Source organism: Charadrius vociferus, unplaced genomic scaffold, assembly GCF_000708025.1.
Source record: "Charadrius vociferus isolate BGI_N301 unplaced genomic scaffold, ASM70802v2 scaffold862, whole genome shotgun sequence".
Taxonomy (NCBI): Eukaryota; Metazoa; Chordata; class Aves; order Charadriiformes; family Charadriidae; genus Charadrius; species Charadrius vociferus.
In genome coordinates, this window is record NW_009647209.1 from 1,066,505 (window position 1) to 1,084,268 (window position 17,764).

The following is a 17,764-nucleotide window of genomic DNA, read 5'->3' on the forward strand; positions in this document are numbered from 1 at the left end:
CCCAACAAAACAAGAACTAGCAGTAATTCAGCCAGGGCATGATTAAGGGTGCCTCTAAGAGCATCAACAAACGTGGAGGCTACATGGATCACAGCCCGGAAAGATTCCAAGTTGGTGAAATGACAGCTTGATTAGTTTTTGTCTGACAAATGTAGCGAGAGAGATCAGAATCAAACATAATTCCAAGGTTATAGGCCTTCAAATAAAACGGGGGAAAAAAAATTCAAAGAGGGCAACAGCAATTTGCAAGACCACATCAACTCTCCAGCCCAGCTTTCTTAATGCAACACAGGCACAACTGCCAAGGCTACAGAAGTACCCTCCAGGGAGCATCCTGAATTAACAGGGACATGCCTTCGGAGTGGGACGAGCTTCAGATCTCGCAAGACAGTCTTCCCTCCCATCAAGAGCCTTACTAAACATGCTCACATTTGTAATTTAATGGGAAAACATGCAAGTAGAGCTACTTTATATCCAGGCAACCGTTGCCTGTTGCTACCCCAAAGGTAAAGCAGCAACACCCTGTTACCTATATTGCTGCATGTAGGTATGCAGTGTAATCAAGTAACATAAATAGCAGACAGTAAATGGATTTTTCCTTCTTCCCTCCCACCTGTTCTAACAACAAAAAGAGTGAGTCAAAAACATGAAGGGAAATCAGGTTTCTTGAAATATATCATCACAACCAAAAGTATCCCTCTCCTTCATTTCGCAACAGTTTCAAACCATACATCTCTCATTTGGGGGAACTTGGTGAGATAAACTGGAGGCCTTTGGGTTTCCTTCCTATGTGGAAAGGGGGCAGGGGAGGGGGGTCAGAGTAGGACGGGGCTCTTACCCAGGAATAAAATGATCTGTCTCCTGGAGCTCTTGCCCTCTGAGCTCTCGCTTTTTCTTAGGTACTGCTCCTGGTGTCTTAGTCCACCCTTCACTGCCACAGTTCCTTCCTTGTGGATCATCAGAGTTTTCATCATGCTGCGGCACATGAAGGTGACAGATCCCAGCACTATGATGTACACAGCAAAGGCACTGAAGATGCTGGCCTGAAAGACAGGCCACTTGGAGGAGAGGCTGGTACAGATGGTCATATTGTGCTTCAGCAGAGGGAGGTGGTGTCTGGGCGTAGGCTTGACACAGGCAGTCGTACCTCGGTAGCCCTCGATGGTTTCCAAGGGATATTCTGTGCCCATGGCAAAGAGCAGTGGCAGAGCCACTATGACAGAGGTCCCCCAGACAAAGGCGATGAGCAGCTTCACCGTGCGGGGTCCAGAGACTGCCTTGAACCTGAAGGGGTGGCAGATAGCCACGTACCTCTCGAAGCTGAGGGTGGCCACATGCAGCACGGTGGCATAACTGCAAGCTTCAAAGAGGAAGTAGTAGAGCTTGCAAGCCATGTTGCCATTGGGGGTGGAAAAGGGGCTCCAGATGGCACTGAAGAACTCCATGGGCATGCCCAGCAGGATGACCAGCAGGTCAGAACAGGCCAAGCTTACCATGTGGTCTGTGACCTCCTTCTGCAGGTAGCCTTTCTCCTGCAGGATCCTGGTGGCCTTGATGGTGATGCTGTTGCCCAAGATACCCGCAACAAAGATGCAGATGTACACTGAAGCCAAAGTGATCTTGATCCAAAGAGACACCTCAAACTCAGGGATGTGGCTGTGGTCAATGAGATGAGAACAGTCTGAAGGGGATGTCTGTACCGCCATTATCATCCCCTGGGGGGAGGAGGAGGGAGGAAGAGCCTTCCTGCCCTCTCTGATGTTCAGATTCACAGCAAATAGATCCTTTCTTGCTTTGCCCCTCTCCCCGAGACGCACAGGTCAGAGCAGTCAGGTACAACGAACGCGTCTCAACTAGCCACACCTGCGGGTTTTGTTAGCGACAGCCACTGAGTCAATAAGCCGAGCGAGAAAGTGTTTCAGCTCTTACCTATCTTTATGGCAAACACCTCTTGCTCCTTTTGGATATTCCTCCTCCTTTCTTTACTGAGTGAAGCTGCCGTTCTCCAGCCCTTTGTGGTGTGAACTGCTCTCCTTTCAAGTCTTGCCTCTATCTCTTCAAGCAAAGGCAGCTTTTGGTCCCGGCCCCAGCAGGAGGAAGTCAAGAGTTTCTGTGTGGTTATAGCTGCTCTGTTAACCATTAACCTAAATCTTGGCTATCCCCAGTCACTGACAGCAAAGCAGGTTTAGAAAAAAAAAAAAAAAAAAAAAAAGCAAGCCACCCATGACAGAAATTCACTTCCTGTAATGGGAGCTCCTTCTCAGGGACAAAAAGAGGTGTTTCTCCTAAAGCTGTTAGATTGGTGAGGTCAGGCTGAATGCGTGAACAGGCGCTGAAGGGAAACTATCAGCTCATGAGTTTAACATTAACTGGGCTTCAGACTTTACTTCTGTATGTGCTAATGCCAACATGCTTCTTTACTTTACATTTCCTTTAATGAAGACCTCGGTTTCTGCCGCAGCAGTGTTTGTTAAGTAGTTTATGCAGCCACAGACTGATTTACATCAACAGGAGGTTCTGGTTTTTACTTGCTTGCTGATGAACTGGTAACTGGAACTTAAAATAACTGTTTAGACACTAAAGAGTCTTCTCAGAAGTTATAAAATAATCTGAACTCTAGATTTAGACACATTTGATTGTCTCCCTTTAAATTGCCATCTCCTCATGTTAGATAGCAAAAATAAATGAAGTTAGTAATCTCAGTCATGCTCACGCTTTCAAATAATCCAGAGTAGCAGGGGATGAAAATGTACTTCGCCCTCCTGTGTCTCACCCCAGGGGGAATGAATTTAATGCACGCTTTAGTTTTAGTTTCAAACCATAGCACTGAAGGCTCCCAAGGTAACCCCTGGAAACATTTAATTAGAGGGTGTGTATATGGATTAGGAAACCTTTAAATTACAATGCAAAACAGCAGAACAGCTTTTGCAGCTATAATCAAGAGAGAGGCCCAGTACAGTGATCTGCTCCAATACCAAACCTAAGAACAGTGGGTTCACAAAGTGATTTTTATTAACTAGACAAGCTCATGTGACACTTTCAGCTCATGATAAAAGAGAAACATTAGAAAGCTGTTATTAAGCAGTCTCCTCACATTCAGTGGTTATCACTGTACCTCAGCAGCCCAAGTATATAATGAACAAAAGATGCCCAAAACAGGATAATCAGCACCTGTTTCTATGCATTATTTATGCATTCCTGTTTCAGAAAAATCACCTCAAACCTTGCACAACTTCAAGCCCTGTAGTCCCAGTCATCTTTCCTTATGTTTGATAATTCACATTTGTTCTGCTCAGACAAGCTTTCTATTATTACCCAATTTCTTTCACTTAATTTTACTTTATAAAAGTGTGAACAAAGATTACATATGCATGACTGAATTGTGGAAATGAAGCTAATTAAAATTTGCTGCTTACCATCAAAAGGGAAAAAGGGAGAGAGAGAGCAAAAGAGAGAGAAGGCCCAATAGGATTAGATCTCCCCCTTTTTTCCACACCAATTATAAAATGCAGAACACAATTTTGCAGTTTTCAATATTATCTTTAGAACATACACAAAGTTTATTAACTTTCTAATAAAGAGCTGGTGCCACAAAGGTGATAGGAAGGAAACAGACAATTGTGGATACTCATAGACTGAGACCATTAAAAAAAAATCTTGCATAGGTTACTGGACTAGATAAACCAGTAGTGAATATTCCAGAGATAGGTATAAAATCCCTATCATGGATGATTATAAAAAAAAAAATCTTCCTGGAGGGAGACATTTCTCCCCAGTTAAATGTGCTTAATGCTTCTTTGTGCCCATAGTCGCAACCCTGGCAGATATGATACCAGTTTATAAAGTTACGATTTGTGTAATGGTCTAGTTTTAGGGATTTTGTTAACTTTTCCTCAATATCTTGTAGCAGTGAGTACCGCAAGTTAATTTTTGTGTTGTTGACTTTCCCTGAGCAGTTTTGAAAGTGATTGTGGGCTGTGTAGTTGTACCCAGGAGAATGCTGCAGGGAGACCCTCCTGACCCAATTTGTTGCAATTGCACACCATGACTTCAGCCCCCAGCACCGAAGAGGAGTCAAGAGCATTAAGGATATTTCTTTCTAAAACCAGCACACATGGATGCTGCACACTGCAGCCAACCACTTGTAAGCCCCTAGGTAAGAAAATAGAGCATCCTGAAGATGCAGATTACATGGGCACAGGGTGGCAGCTGGCTCTATGCGCCACTCACTCGGCCACAGTCATTCTCACCTGAACGCTTGCAGCAATGCAGTTGTTGGTAAGAAATGACAAGTTGTGGGAGCCAGAGAAACATTGAGAGGGAGCATGGATTGTTGTCGCTGTAGTATGTAAGGTGATTTTTCACTTTCAAAGATAATAAAGCTATTGTTTTCATCCGCCCCAGTTTGTTATCCGACAGTGTCTACAAGGTTTCCTGAAGGGCTATTTGCTTTCTTGGATAACACCCTGGTGAAAGGCCTTTTGGGGCAGAAGAAAGCGGAGCTTTATTGCCCATCCTTTAGGCCATTGCACAAAGCTCATCTTCTGCACCTTGTGTAGTGCACCGTCTAGCACCCCGCCATGCCTATGGACCACTGGATGAGCTGAAGGGCAGGAGGGGCTGCAAGGCACTCAGTCCTTGGCCAACTGCCATCTCATTAAAAGCCAAGTTCCCCCAAACTGCTGATGAGGTTGGGCCCCAGAAAGTGGCAGTAAGCACAAGTTATGGCTGGAATGAATCTTGGAAGAACAAACTCATTTGACAGATGCTGTTGCATTTTAGGTAAATGGATTGTAGATTAACCTTTTGCAGTGTGCAGGGGTATCGTATTGCTACCGCCTTACAAATGCACTTTCTTCCCCAGGTGCACAGTGCCAGCACATGGATTGGCGCGGGGTGCCCAATCTGCAGAATCACACTATGGTTATTTCTCAATTACCATATAGCACGGGAGCCAGGGTGCTCTGATTGGCAGACAGGCATTGCCACACTTGCTTTCTCTCTGCAGAATTATTTCTCGATAGTCGTGTTGTGAATATGCAAATCCATCCTAATTGGCTACGCTAATCACACTGCTCTCACTGGTTTCTGTTCTCAGACTGTTCAAGCTACTTGACAGGAACAAAGAAAATACCTCGGTTTCTTGCTTCTTTTAGCTGAAAAACTCTAAAACTTAAATGAAAAAGGAGAGCTATCTCAAAAGCAAGGAAAATGAAGCTGTGAAAAGGATTAACTTTTTTTTCAGATAAAAACACATTGACTTTTTTTTCTTGCCAGTCTTTACCATTCTCCATCTCAACAAACCTCTTGGCCCTAGAATAGCTGTGATACCTTTGTCTTGCCAGTATTTGTTTAGAGAAGGCGAATCCTGGGCTTGTTCAATTCTCTTTGAAACACAAGGTAAACAAAATGAGATTGCTGTTCTGCAGAAGGCAGCTACTCTGATCTGCACAGGCAGAGGGGAAAGTGCTGTGGGAATAAAAGGAAGACACAACACAGACAAAAGTGAAGTGTCCAAATGATTTTAAATGTTTAAGAAATCAATTTGTGTGAGACAGCTCATGTTGGCTTTTAAAATTATTTTTCATTTAAAAGTTAAATAATTAAAGACTGCATTCAGATAACGTAAGGTTTCTTTCTGTTTTCTGAAATCTAATAAGCCTCTTCTTTACTGTTAAGATCGCTTTGTATTCTTCTGGTGAGTTATTCTTGAATTACATTTTTCTTCTTTGGAAGATTATGACGATAGGTAATAATATAAATAAGTATGAGTCCTTTGTGAAATTTATTTTTTCTTAATTTCCCTAAGAGTTTGGGTTTGGGCAACGCAGTCTAACAACCACTGTGCTGTTAACTGCTTGGCTCCTTCTCTTCTGGCAACATGAGACACTGGGTTATGCAATCTGGGCAATGGAAGTGCTGTGTAACCTGCATATCCATAATTAATTGTAATCTAATTAGATTACCTCTAGAAAGGTCACAGATGGGAATCTGCCATCTTTTATTTAATGATGTGCAGAGTTACCTGCTGTAATGCCATCCTCTTGAAATATCATATTGTGAGTGTTTGCTTATCTGGATGATAGAGAAGGGGGTTTCAAATGTGCTTCCAGGATACACAGTAAAAAGTGATCTCTGCTCCAAATCATTCTATCTGGACAAATAGATCAAAGCACTTCACTACTTCCAGTGTATTTTACAAATTGGCAAGCAACATGAGAAGAAACTGGGGACAGTGAGACTAAATGGTTTATCCAAGATACAGAAAATCTGTGCAACACCTGAGCCTCCTCACCAATATGCTGGATTTCAGCTAACTTCCTCACATGACCTGCAGCATACAGACTACAGAACAAGATACGCATTTACACAGCTCTTCACTAGTTGCTCTGGTGGTTTTAACTGATGTTAATTCATAATAACTAAAACACATCTGCAGCATCAAAACACATAATTATCATACTTAGTCATATCTGGAATTGTTGAACAATACACCACCTGCTTTCTGATCACCTTGGTAAATTAAAGACATTAAAGCTCTTCAAAGCCTTCACTCAATTGCAGCGTTGTCTGAAGTAAACCAAATGCACTAGGAGGCCTGTGGATTGCTGTGATTACGTGGGAGTACACTCTGCCTGGCAAAAAAGCTAAAGGGTTAATTTTCCACTCTTGGAGTGAGGAAGGAAATGCACTTCTCTTTGTCCCTTGACACTGCAGTAGCTGTTAGGAGGCCAAAAAAAGGCTGTCAGCTGTGGCCTCAGATGGAGAGAAGCTGATTAGACAAGCTGGGAAAAGCAAGTAAAGAAAGTCTCCTCCTGAAACAAGATGGTCCTTTTTGCATCCTTTGGGAATGAGGCACCAAAGGAAGTGAGTTTATTTATATCGCAGGCCTGACAAAGGAGCTGCAACTTAAAACCAAAATGAACGCATACGCTAAGCCCAGGCCTCAATAATCATGAATTAACCGCATTGAATGCATTTTCTGAAATAAACATTCAGACTCCCCTTTGTTTGAAGCACAGTGGCACCAAAGCACAACATCTGGTTCAAGAAATCACCACTGTGAGCCTTGGGGCACAATCCCCATCACACTGAACCAAAGCTTATTTTTCTCTTTGTAATTTCTAAACTGCCTTGTCCAAGAAGATGTTAATGGCTTCAAAATACAATTCAGAGCTCCTGTTTAAGAGCACATTTATTTCCTTATGCCATATTTTTAAGCTGTAAAGGAAAACTCTTCTATGTAGTGTACTATGTAGTGTACAAACAATTTTTTAACAGAAGTTCATACTTTAGGGTGTTGTTAAGCTATTGCCCTAGAAAAAACTTCAGATTTCTTTCTCTGAATGTACCTAGTTGCTAAAAGTTACAAGATAGAAAGAACTTTGGTAAAAATGCATCTTCTCACAACCTGAATTCTCCATAATTTTTGTTACGTATCTGCAAGGTCAATAATCTATGGAAATGGCTGTCACATGCAGGTACCAAAACACTGCAGTTCAGAGTACACGCTCTTTTTTTTGCTAACAAACCAACTGGGAATTTTCTGAAAAATGTTTATGGTTCCCTCTTGGTCTCCTGAAAAAATCTTTTTATAGCAATATTAAGCTTGCAAGGAGAAGCGAAAAAATATCTCCTTGCTTCCTTCTTGTGCTTGCCACCTCATCACCATCAGGACTTGCACTCGTGCCCAGCTGAGCTATTACAGAATCATTTTGCCTCTCTTCAAAACTCAGCTGATGGGGTTTAGCCTGAAGCAAGCTAATGACAGCTTTTTGACCCGCTTCTAAGGAGTCCTAGCTGCATGTCACCACAGCAAGGGCACTTCTCTCACCCTGTTCTTTCTCATTTACGATACATACATGATGCCAAGGCTCAAAACATCCAACTTCTCACTTTAAAGAACTTATATTTTACCATTATATAGTTCCTTCCCTTGCAGGAACTTGAACAAATTCAATTTTAAGTAGCTTGTAAAAAAAGGCAGAGTGCTTCACTTGTTGCTGCAATGGTACAGCTACCTCTGGGTACAACAAGACTAATGTTACATAGTAACTTGTGGGTATAGGGGATGCCACATCTGGGTTTCGAAGTAAAACATGTAAAATCTGTCAGAGGTGAAAGCTGGCCAGAACGCAGGGCTTCAGTTCTTGTTCTCTGGGAAAACACTAGGTGAATTTCAGGAGTTTTCACACCAGGATATGCCACCACCGCAGGCTCTTCAGTGACTGTCCAGCAGAACCACCAGACTCCAATTACTGAGCAGAGGTGCTCTCCTTTCTTCTGTCCTCATGCTGGTGCGTATCACCAGGGCTTCTTGGGGCAGGTGTTCTGTGCTGGGGCATGCTGGGCTGTTCCTCCACCCCGGCACACAGTAATGGGGGGAATCTGAGAAAGTTTTGGAGGATAATCTGTGCTTGAATAATTTAGGCTGCAGCCTCACTCCAGGTCGGCAGCCTGCCATCTTCAGCTAGCAGCAGCACACTGGGTCTGATGGAAAGTCCCATGCACACCAGTCACAGCAAAAGCATTGCCATGCAGGCAGCTAGGGAAGTGAGCCTGGAGAGCCTTGAAGGACAGCCTGAGGACAGGGGAGATGGCGTGGAGATCCAGAGCAGCCCTGGAAGGAGACCCTGGCTGGGAAGTGAGAAGCAGTAAAGGCTCAGCAGGACTCACTGCCTCATGTCAGGGCCCTGTGGGCCCAGTGAAACTGCTCCCCGCTGGTCCCCAGCATCTCCGTGTATCTCCTGCCCTCCACTTACACCAGGCGATGAATTAACTCTGTGGCAGTGGCATACTTCCCCACCAGCTCAGTATTGACTCATGGGAGGATTGCATTTTTTCTTCACTGCATTTTAGCTGTCATTGAAATGCAGAGGCAAATATTAACAGTGTAATGGGACTGTTTGGCAATTTAATACTATATTGGTAAATGTAAGTCAAGCAAAGAAAATATCAAACAAAGAAACGTGCGAGTGGGATAATCTAAATTTAGAGCACACACTTTACCTAGGAGTTAACGTTTGTGTTGCTTGCAATGCTCATTTCTGATGTCCCCGGACAGTGTGTAGTGGGGGAGTCCTCATTTGCTTTAGGCATGCAAGTAAGTTCACTTTGTCTGTGTAACTTCCTTTAATTCTGAAATTCTTCTGCTAAACATTGCCATAGGAAGTGGCTGGTCACTGTCCTACAGATCTAAATCCTGAAACTGAACATGGAAATAAATAGGAAGCAGGATCCCAAACTTCTTTTCAATGGTGTTCTCACCTGTGTTTATGTGGTACCATACTCTGTCCAAGTCGTTGTTAAAGTACAAACAGGACTACCTATCAGTACATATATATGATCAAGAAATTGTTGTGATGTCCCGTAGCAGGTAAGTAGAGCTCTTCTGGTTTGGAAAAATACAGAAACTCCTTTGTCTGGAGCAAAACAAATGCTATTGTATAATTTTTGAAGCATGAATTATATAAAGTTCATGTGAAAATATTTTAGTTATCACTTTTTTCTCTTTGCTCTCTGAATCTCTAATTCTCTCCCCCTCATTCTCTTCCCTCTTGACAATAGTTTCTATCTTTGTTCCTTGGCATACTATTCCTACTGAGAAATACATGCTTTAAACAGCTGTAAATACCAACCTGCTGCCACAAGGCCCGCTCTGACATCTGACACTGTCTCCCCAGGATTGCCTGATGTCAGTGAAGATCTTCCGCAGTGGAACCAAGACCTGATTGATGCCAACCTAAAGAAGATGTGTAAAGTATGCCTGCAGCCCCAGGAGTACCTATTTCTCTCTGTTGACAAAAAAGGCTCCTAGCACAAATAACAGCTGTAATATCTGCACCGTAGAGACAGCATGTAAAGGGAAGTGAGACATATCCAATCTTTGTATATATATCAGTTGATATATCCCACATGTTTTGTGAATGTTACTTTGATTGCCCAACTGTTGGGTGACTTTTCTTTGTTATTGTAGCTTCCAGTCTTAACTTCTCTTTGACTTAAGAGCTATCAGGAAGAATCATTGCACGCAGAAAAGAGCTAGCAATACAGGCTGCTCACGAGTCATTAGTTTTACAGGACATTCATTCAAATAGATAAAAGATTTGGCTCTAAGCCAAAGGATATAATTCTTCCAGGATGGACTTTGCCTGGTTTGCTCCTAAATAAACATTTGATAAGGAGTAGAAGTTATCTGGAGACACTATCCTGGAAAGATAACATCTGGAGAGACTATCATCTCCAGATACTACCTGGAAAAAAGGAACTGGAATTTGTAAAAATAGAAAGTTTTAACTCAGATTTATATACTAGCCAGAGGAAGAAAAGACTGTCTAGGTAGAAAGAAACCTGCAACTGCAAAACATCAATCAAAATCCTAAAAGGGTGCTAAGGCAGGAAGGTCTCCTAGGAATCGCTTTGTGTGTAGGTGGTTGCAAGTTTTAGAGTCAGTCTTGGGTTTTGTCTACATGTAAGTTAAGTTTAAAAACACATTTGCAAAATCTGTGTGAGACTTGCACAGAGGTCTCCAAATGAATGATTGACTCAGGGATTTTGCAGCTGCAGTGAAGATTTAGAGGCTGTACAGGTCTTAAAACAAACCGCACTCCAATTTTCAGCACCCATCTCCAAAAGCAAGCCTTGGTAGAGGATCTGTACTCGAGACTAGCTTAGACAGGTAGAGCCAAAAACCACTTCTTCACACAGAAACCCTGAAATGAGTAGCCGAGACTAGCTTAGACAGGCAGAGCCAAAAACCACTTCACACAGAAACCCTGAAATGAGTAGGATAGTGCAGTTACATGAACATCCTCCTCTCCTAGGTGAGATACATGTACACACAATTTGTTAAAGGAAAAGAAATAAGAAGTGAGCAAATCAAGAGACAGGCTTGAGCCTTGGTGGGTGCCAGAAAATAATTATTATCTTCTATTTTAGACCATGGTCAACAGACTTGCAGTAAAAGACTCCTGCAGGCTGAGGTTTCTCTCCCGTTTTGAGCTCTGCCTCGTATTTGTGTCCTCAAATGGTGAAGTCTCATATTACCAATGCTGAGGTCAAGCCTGCTGCAGGGGTTGTAGGAAGCCCCAGGCTGCAGGTTGCTGCTCTGGAAGTCATGTAGTGCTGCAGTAAAAATAAATGTCAGCATTAAATGTAAGTACTTTATGTCTTTAACACCGCTATGGGATGAATCCAGCGAGAAGGAGCTGAGGAAGCACTAAATGTGGTCAAAACAGCCATTTCCTTTTGTTAAGTGAAAATACAAGCTCTTTTATTTGCTCACTTTGCTGTTATTGACTGAGATAATTTGCCTCCCACACTGAAACATTTTGGAATCTAGTATCATGCCTGTACGCTTTCCGCGAGTGTGCTGTGTCAAGCGCCATTGTTCCATTTCCACTTTGATTGCAGCATCGCTCATGGAGACTGCTGTTTCCAAGGCATTGCATCTCTTACTTCTAAGCTGTGAGAAATGACAGATCCCGCTTCTCAAACTGAGGGGAGGCACGTCCTTCCCAGGGAACTTGGGATGTGTCCCTGAGAAATGCTTCTCTCCACAATGCCTAGCAGAAATGTAGGAAGCAACTCCCATGTGCAGAGGGATTTCTCTCTCTCCCTGAGCAGGTGGCCATAATGGTCTTCACTTTCTCCCAGGATGTGTTATGCAGTGGACGGAGGGGTCAGATCTGTTTTTACATGCTGAGAGGAAGTTGGGGGGGAAACCCCCTGACTCTGCAGTGCCATACTGGCATGGCTATGTTATTTTTCATGGTGGATCTGGCCCAGTTAGTGCGAACTTGAGGGTTTCTGTTAGGAACACTGCTATCTAATATGGCCATGAGCTGACCAGAGTGACATCTCCATTTGATACAAGTTTGCACAGCTGAAGGCACTCCTGTCTTTGCAAGGCCTTCTGTCTGAGGAACACTGCACCTGCTCCACAGCAAAGAGGTGGAGGTTATCAAAAATCCAGATGGATACTTTCCAAATATTCAAACCTTGCAAATAATTTTCAAGTATTCTAACCTTTGGGAAACAAGTTATTATGGATTTCTACAAATATGGGAGCTCTAGCAAGTCCTTGTTCTTTTTTTCAGTCATAAACTTTTTGAGACCATTTATGTTTCTACTGTGTTACAAATTGCTTAATAATTGTTTTTGACAGCTTAAACTGCTAGTGAGTGTAAAAGAAAATAATCCCAAGATAGTGAACTGAACACTTCAATGATTCTCTAACATACTACAGTACTGGAAAGCCTTATGGAATCCCATAGACCAAGGTTAGATATTACACAGACTAAAAATGAAAATTACTCCCTAACCCCATAGCACCCATAGGAAACCAAAACTCTTCTGCATAATTTTAAATTTGCAATGTTAAAAAATAACTGCATCAGAATGCCATGATTTGTGTTTCTAGTCTATGAAAATACTGTAATTCCTTTTTATCTACTATGAGATCCTTCCCATAAGGATTTCTCTAAATTACACCTCCTGTCCTTCAGTGTTGTGGATTAATAATGCTTCACTAATGAGGATTAAATAGCTCAAGAATTCTGTGATGTGTGCAAACAGCAAGACTGTAAGGCAGAATTTGTATTCAGAACCAAGAACTTTGCTCAATTTTCAAAAACCTGGAATTATGCTGCAGTACTTCTCTGGGTGAAATTTAACTGTCTTCAATGAAAGCTCTGCTTTTTCATTCGTAGGTTCATTACATTTAAGATCAGAAGTGAACATGCTAGTTGGATCCCATGACAATCACCCGGTCCTCCTGCAGTGAATACGTTAGCTTCTGTTTGGCTAAAATATCTATACCCTTCTTAACCTGAAGACCTCAAGAGATGAAGACACCAACATTTCTTTATGTAGTTCCTTAAAAATTTGAGTAGTTTCTCATTTGTACTTGTTTGATTTTTGCCTCCAGACACTAGTTCTTGTTGTGACTCTAATTTAAGTTAAACAGCCCTTGAAAAAGTACTTAGTCTATTCCAGTCACCTATGTATTGTCACCTATGTGTGGTCCTTCTGATTATTTTTTCCATTTATATCAAGGTGCCACCTCTGGCCCTCTAGTCATATTTGTTTGTTCTCTACATGGTATCCAGCTTGTTTACATATTTTAAGTCAGGGTTTCGCACTAAAAAGCATTATTACATTTAGTCTTACCAGGATGGTACACCTGGGAGGTACCTTCTTAATCCTATCAGTTGTTCCACAGTTTGCGCTTCTTTCTTCCTCCTCCTCCTTTCTGCTACAGTATCACATTGACAAGTTGCATTGAATTTCACTTGATTTCCTAAAACATCTTTAAAGTTGCTATTTTCCAAGGAATTCTTTCATCTGCAGATGTGTCCATATTGCTTGTCTTCTTGCATTGGTTGCGTGTTGTGCGTGGGGTCAGATTATCAAATAACCTATACAGCAAACTGGGATACCCTACCCTCATCCTGCAACGCTGCCCCAGACTTTAATTCATGTATTTGCAGCTGGACCATTGATGAAAATGTCCAAGAGTTTCAGATGCTGTTTGAAATACATCCAAGTTTTCTGATTCCCAGAGGGGATGCCTGGCTCCAACTCTTGATTAGCACTAGCTGCTCTGTCTATCTGCGACATTTTGTTTAATGCTCCCCAAATCAACCTCCCTAGAGCACTTTAAGAGTTCTGTAATAATTGCCAATGATATCTCATTTTTGAGATCTATTCATTAGCACATTTTTAATACATGTTTCACTGAAGCTGTAGAATGCAAGAATTTTCATCAGAATATACGGAAAATATTATCAAAATCCACACAACCACCATTATCAACACGTCTATAATCTCATTCAAAATCAGGTTTGCTGCATAAGCTATATTTTTCAGAAAAACCGTGCTGATTAGCATTTATTACATTTCTGTCCTTTGAATCTCTATCATTTAAATCCCTTATTTACTTTTCCGTTATTTTGCCCAGGACTGATATAAGGCTAAGAGTATAGTTTCTTACCCATGTCAAGTTTTTTAAGTCTTTGAAATATGTTATTACATTAGTTATTTTACCCCATGTTTCATGATTTTAAAAAAGCATCAGAAGGCCAGAGATGCCCTTTTAAAAATCCTCTTTTCAGTTTTGTGGAGTGTAAGACATCCACGTCTGCTAATTTAAACTTGCTTTAGTCATCCTCCTGTGATATTGCCCAAGAAGGTTCATTGAATGTTCATGGAATCATAGAATGGTTTAGGTTGGAAGGCACCTTGAAGATCACCTAGTTCCAACCTCCCTGCCATGGGCAGGGACACCTCCCACTAGACCAGGTTGCTCAAAGCCCCATCCAGCCTGGCCTTGAACACCTGCAGAGAATGGGCTTCCACAACTTCTCTGAGCAACCTGTTCCAGTGCCTTACCACCCTCATACTGAAAAATTTCTTCCTAATATCTAATCTAAATCTGCACTCTTCCAGTTTGAAGCCATTCCCCCTTTTCCTATCACTACATGCCCTTGAAAAATTCCTTCCCCAGCTCTCCTGTAGGCCCCCTTTAGGTAGTTGCGAACAATTTTGCTGTCTTCACCTGGAAACAGCCTAACACTTGAATAGGGTCTGAAGGATTTGGTTGTGATTTGACTGGAATATTCCATTGCATCACATGGCCTTACTTTGTTCCTAAGCTCTTGTTTTCTCTGTCTACATAGTAAAGGGCTAGATACTACAATCCTACCGCAATCAACAGCAATAATTCTTCGACAGTTTTGGGTCCAACCCCAAGTGAATTATGAATGAAAAAAAGCCATTGAAATGAGTTTTTCCAGCTCCCCCACATCTTCTTACTATTCCTGAACTAATAGTACGAAGCCAGTATCTGGAAGGATGAATCACTTCCATTTGCAGTTTTAGCAAATTGATGTATTAGCTTTGATGTAGGCTTTTTGGTACTTTTGGGAGGTGTGTATCTGTGGTTTTTTACTCGGTTTTGGTAGTAATGCCAACAGAGAAATGCAGGCTGTGGATGCCAAATCTATATTTTATGTTACTAAAATACTCTTAGTTTGACATGTAGAAATAAATACGTATTGAAGTACAAACAGGTAGCCTATTACCTGAGAACTGCAGTGACTCTGTGTGGAAGGAATCTTCTCTGTGTTCTGTTGTCTTGTTTTAGGCTGATTGTAAGGACAGTTGTTTGCTTTTGCAGCAATAAAGGATTAAGACTTTTGGGTTCTGCTGAAATAAACCTGCAGTCTTTATGCTATAATTTCAGAGCACTTCATCAGAAGAACAGACGTAGCAAAGCACCTGATAAATATGTTATCAGTTTTACTTTATTTGAATAGCTAACACAAGCACACTGCTAGGAAAAGTCTGGCTGTTTTTAATGGTACACGGGCTGTTTTCTGCACCAGTTTTGATCCAGAAGTACTCAGATTAGACTGGAATGCCCAAAGGATGGCATGTAAGTGTCTGTCATTTATGATGAAAAAGCTGTCAGTGTAAATTCTGATGCAAAAATTGCAAAGCTGGATTTCACATCTGACAGTAGATTTCCAAACAATATACTTTGTATCATGGTCATGTTTCAGTGCTGAGCTGTATAACTTATCCTACAGATGTCATTGCACACTCTCAGATTACTGTGAACTTCAGACATTGATATAAACATTTTATTAAGTTGTTCTAATACATTGCTGCCATGACAAGGCTCTGGAAATAGAATTGATTTGGCTGGAATGTTTGAGTAAGATATTTCACAATGACCTCAGAAGTATCTCCACAGTAAAAATACTGTGAAAAAGAAAACTCTCAGAACCTAGACTTTAAAGGGAAAGGAAAGATGTTGTTGCATGGAGAGCTTAAACTCAAAGCTGGTCAAGTAAGACCTGAAATTTGTTGTCACACTGGGACTCTTGGAAAATTGTATGAAACAAGTTACTGGCCTTAGGCCAGCTCCATGACGACAGGGCTGCACTGCAACTCCTGCCCTGCTGCTAAAGATCAGAGAAAGGCAAGAATTACAGGTAATCACTCTGAGGCAGGTGAACTGCCCCTTGGACTCACCGTGGCAAGATGCAGATGAAAAGCTGCTCTTGTGCAAGATTCACCACAAAGTCAGCTAGGGCAGGAATCTTCAAGCAATCCTATTGCACGAGCTTCTTGCTGTTAAGGCTAGCTCCACAGTGTCACAACTTTAACTGCTGTGAAAGCTGATTCTGTATTCCCTAGGCTCCAGTCCCAGCTTGGCCTCTCCTACACCTACTCACAGTCAGGGCTGGGAGGCTTTAATTACATGGGATCACAATTAAAATCAACTGCATCCTCTTACTGATGTCAGTTAGCATAGGGAAGGAATAAGCACACATTTAACTTTGACTTATATTGGATTATATCCTTAGAATAAGGTAGCTACCTAAATGGTAACTGAGCCATAGCCTTGTAGATGGCTGGAAAACTGGCAGATCCGTGACTAAGCTTGTTGCGGGGCACTCTGCATTTCTTCCAGCTCCACGAGTGAATCTGGGTAATCCACAGCACTGGGCTCCTTCTTCCAAGATGAAGGTAGAAGGAGGAGGAAGGAAGAGCTGCCGCTGTCCTCTAGGGACATTTGGCTGGTCATGTTAATGCTGAGAATTTTAATTACCCTTATCTTTATTATGCCTCTCTTCTGTAGCGCAGAAACCCTAGCCAACTCGGTGGAGAAGCAAAAGCAGACTGGGAGCAGCACACACCTGGTTTTCCTGGAGGAGATGAAGAATATGATTTATCTATTGAACAGCAATATGACCTTAAGTCAGAATATGCAGATTTCATTTAATAATCAGCTAGGAAAATACACTCTGTCTGTACTTGAAATTTGATCCATACAGCCTCTGAAGAGTTTAGCAAATTGTTTCTTTCACGTTTGTGTGCGTGCATATCAGTGGTCAGCTCCATAGGCATTTGCTAAGGCTACTGTTCATTTCAGATAGTTCTTGCCATTTCAGCTCTGGAAAAATCTCACTTTTTATACCTGTATGAAGTATTATTTAAAAGTCAAAGACTTCTGGTTACCTGGCAACCTATAAATGAAGTCTTTGGAAAAGGAACCTGAAAGGAGGGACCTATTGAATATCAGTCTTCTTTCTACATTGAAAGCTATCTCACAAAAGATGTCAAATATAAATGGGTATTTCCACTCTAGGACTAGTTTATAGTTATTAGCTAATACATCAGTTATATGTATTGGCAAAACACAAAAATATAAATACATTTATATAAATAAAGAAAGATGATAAATCTTTTCACTATCCTGCCCCAGCCTGTAACTTCACCTGAGCTGCAAAAAAGCTTCAGCTCTCTTTGAAAGGCTGCAAGTGTTTTAAGTAACTAATTAATTTAACTGTACTAGCTAAGAACAGTTAGAATAGAATGCCTGCGTAACTGGTGCAGCCAGGCCATTGCAGTTTTCTCCATTTCAGGCTTCAACTCTGCATGGAAAAACTGCCTTGACCTCCCATCAGAGATCCATCTGGACCTCAATGCTGGTATCTGTCCATTTAACAATACATTGAGAAACCACTTTTATTTTAATTGCTTTTGTAATTCTGAAACATAACCTGACTCAGGATGTGAGCTAGAGAACATTATTGGTGTTAGAGCAAGCGGGATGAAAATTGAAGAGTGAAATGCCAAACAGACCTTTCTGAATTGGGTGATGAGCCTGGGCATGAAGGCTGCTCTTTCCTCTTGCCATTCCTTGCTAAGCACAGGAGGAAGCTTTGGCTGTTCTCTGCAGATGCAGCAGCAG

General features: G+C 41.7%; 1 protein-coding gene across 1 annotated transcript in view; it reads right to left on the bottom strand.

Moving 5' to 3' along the window:
- The window catches only part of GPR39 (G protein-coupled receptor 39), an 83,927-nt gene extending 82,221 nt beyond the window's left edge, over positions 1-1,706 (bottom strand). The window contains exon 1 of the mRNA XM_009895860.1: positions 839-1,706. Within this exon, the coding sequence (XP_009894162.1) occupies positions 839-1,706 (868 nt within the window). The remainder of the gene's footprint in view (positions 1-838) is intronic.
- Positions 1,707-17,764: the final 16,058 nt, after the last annotated feature.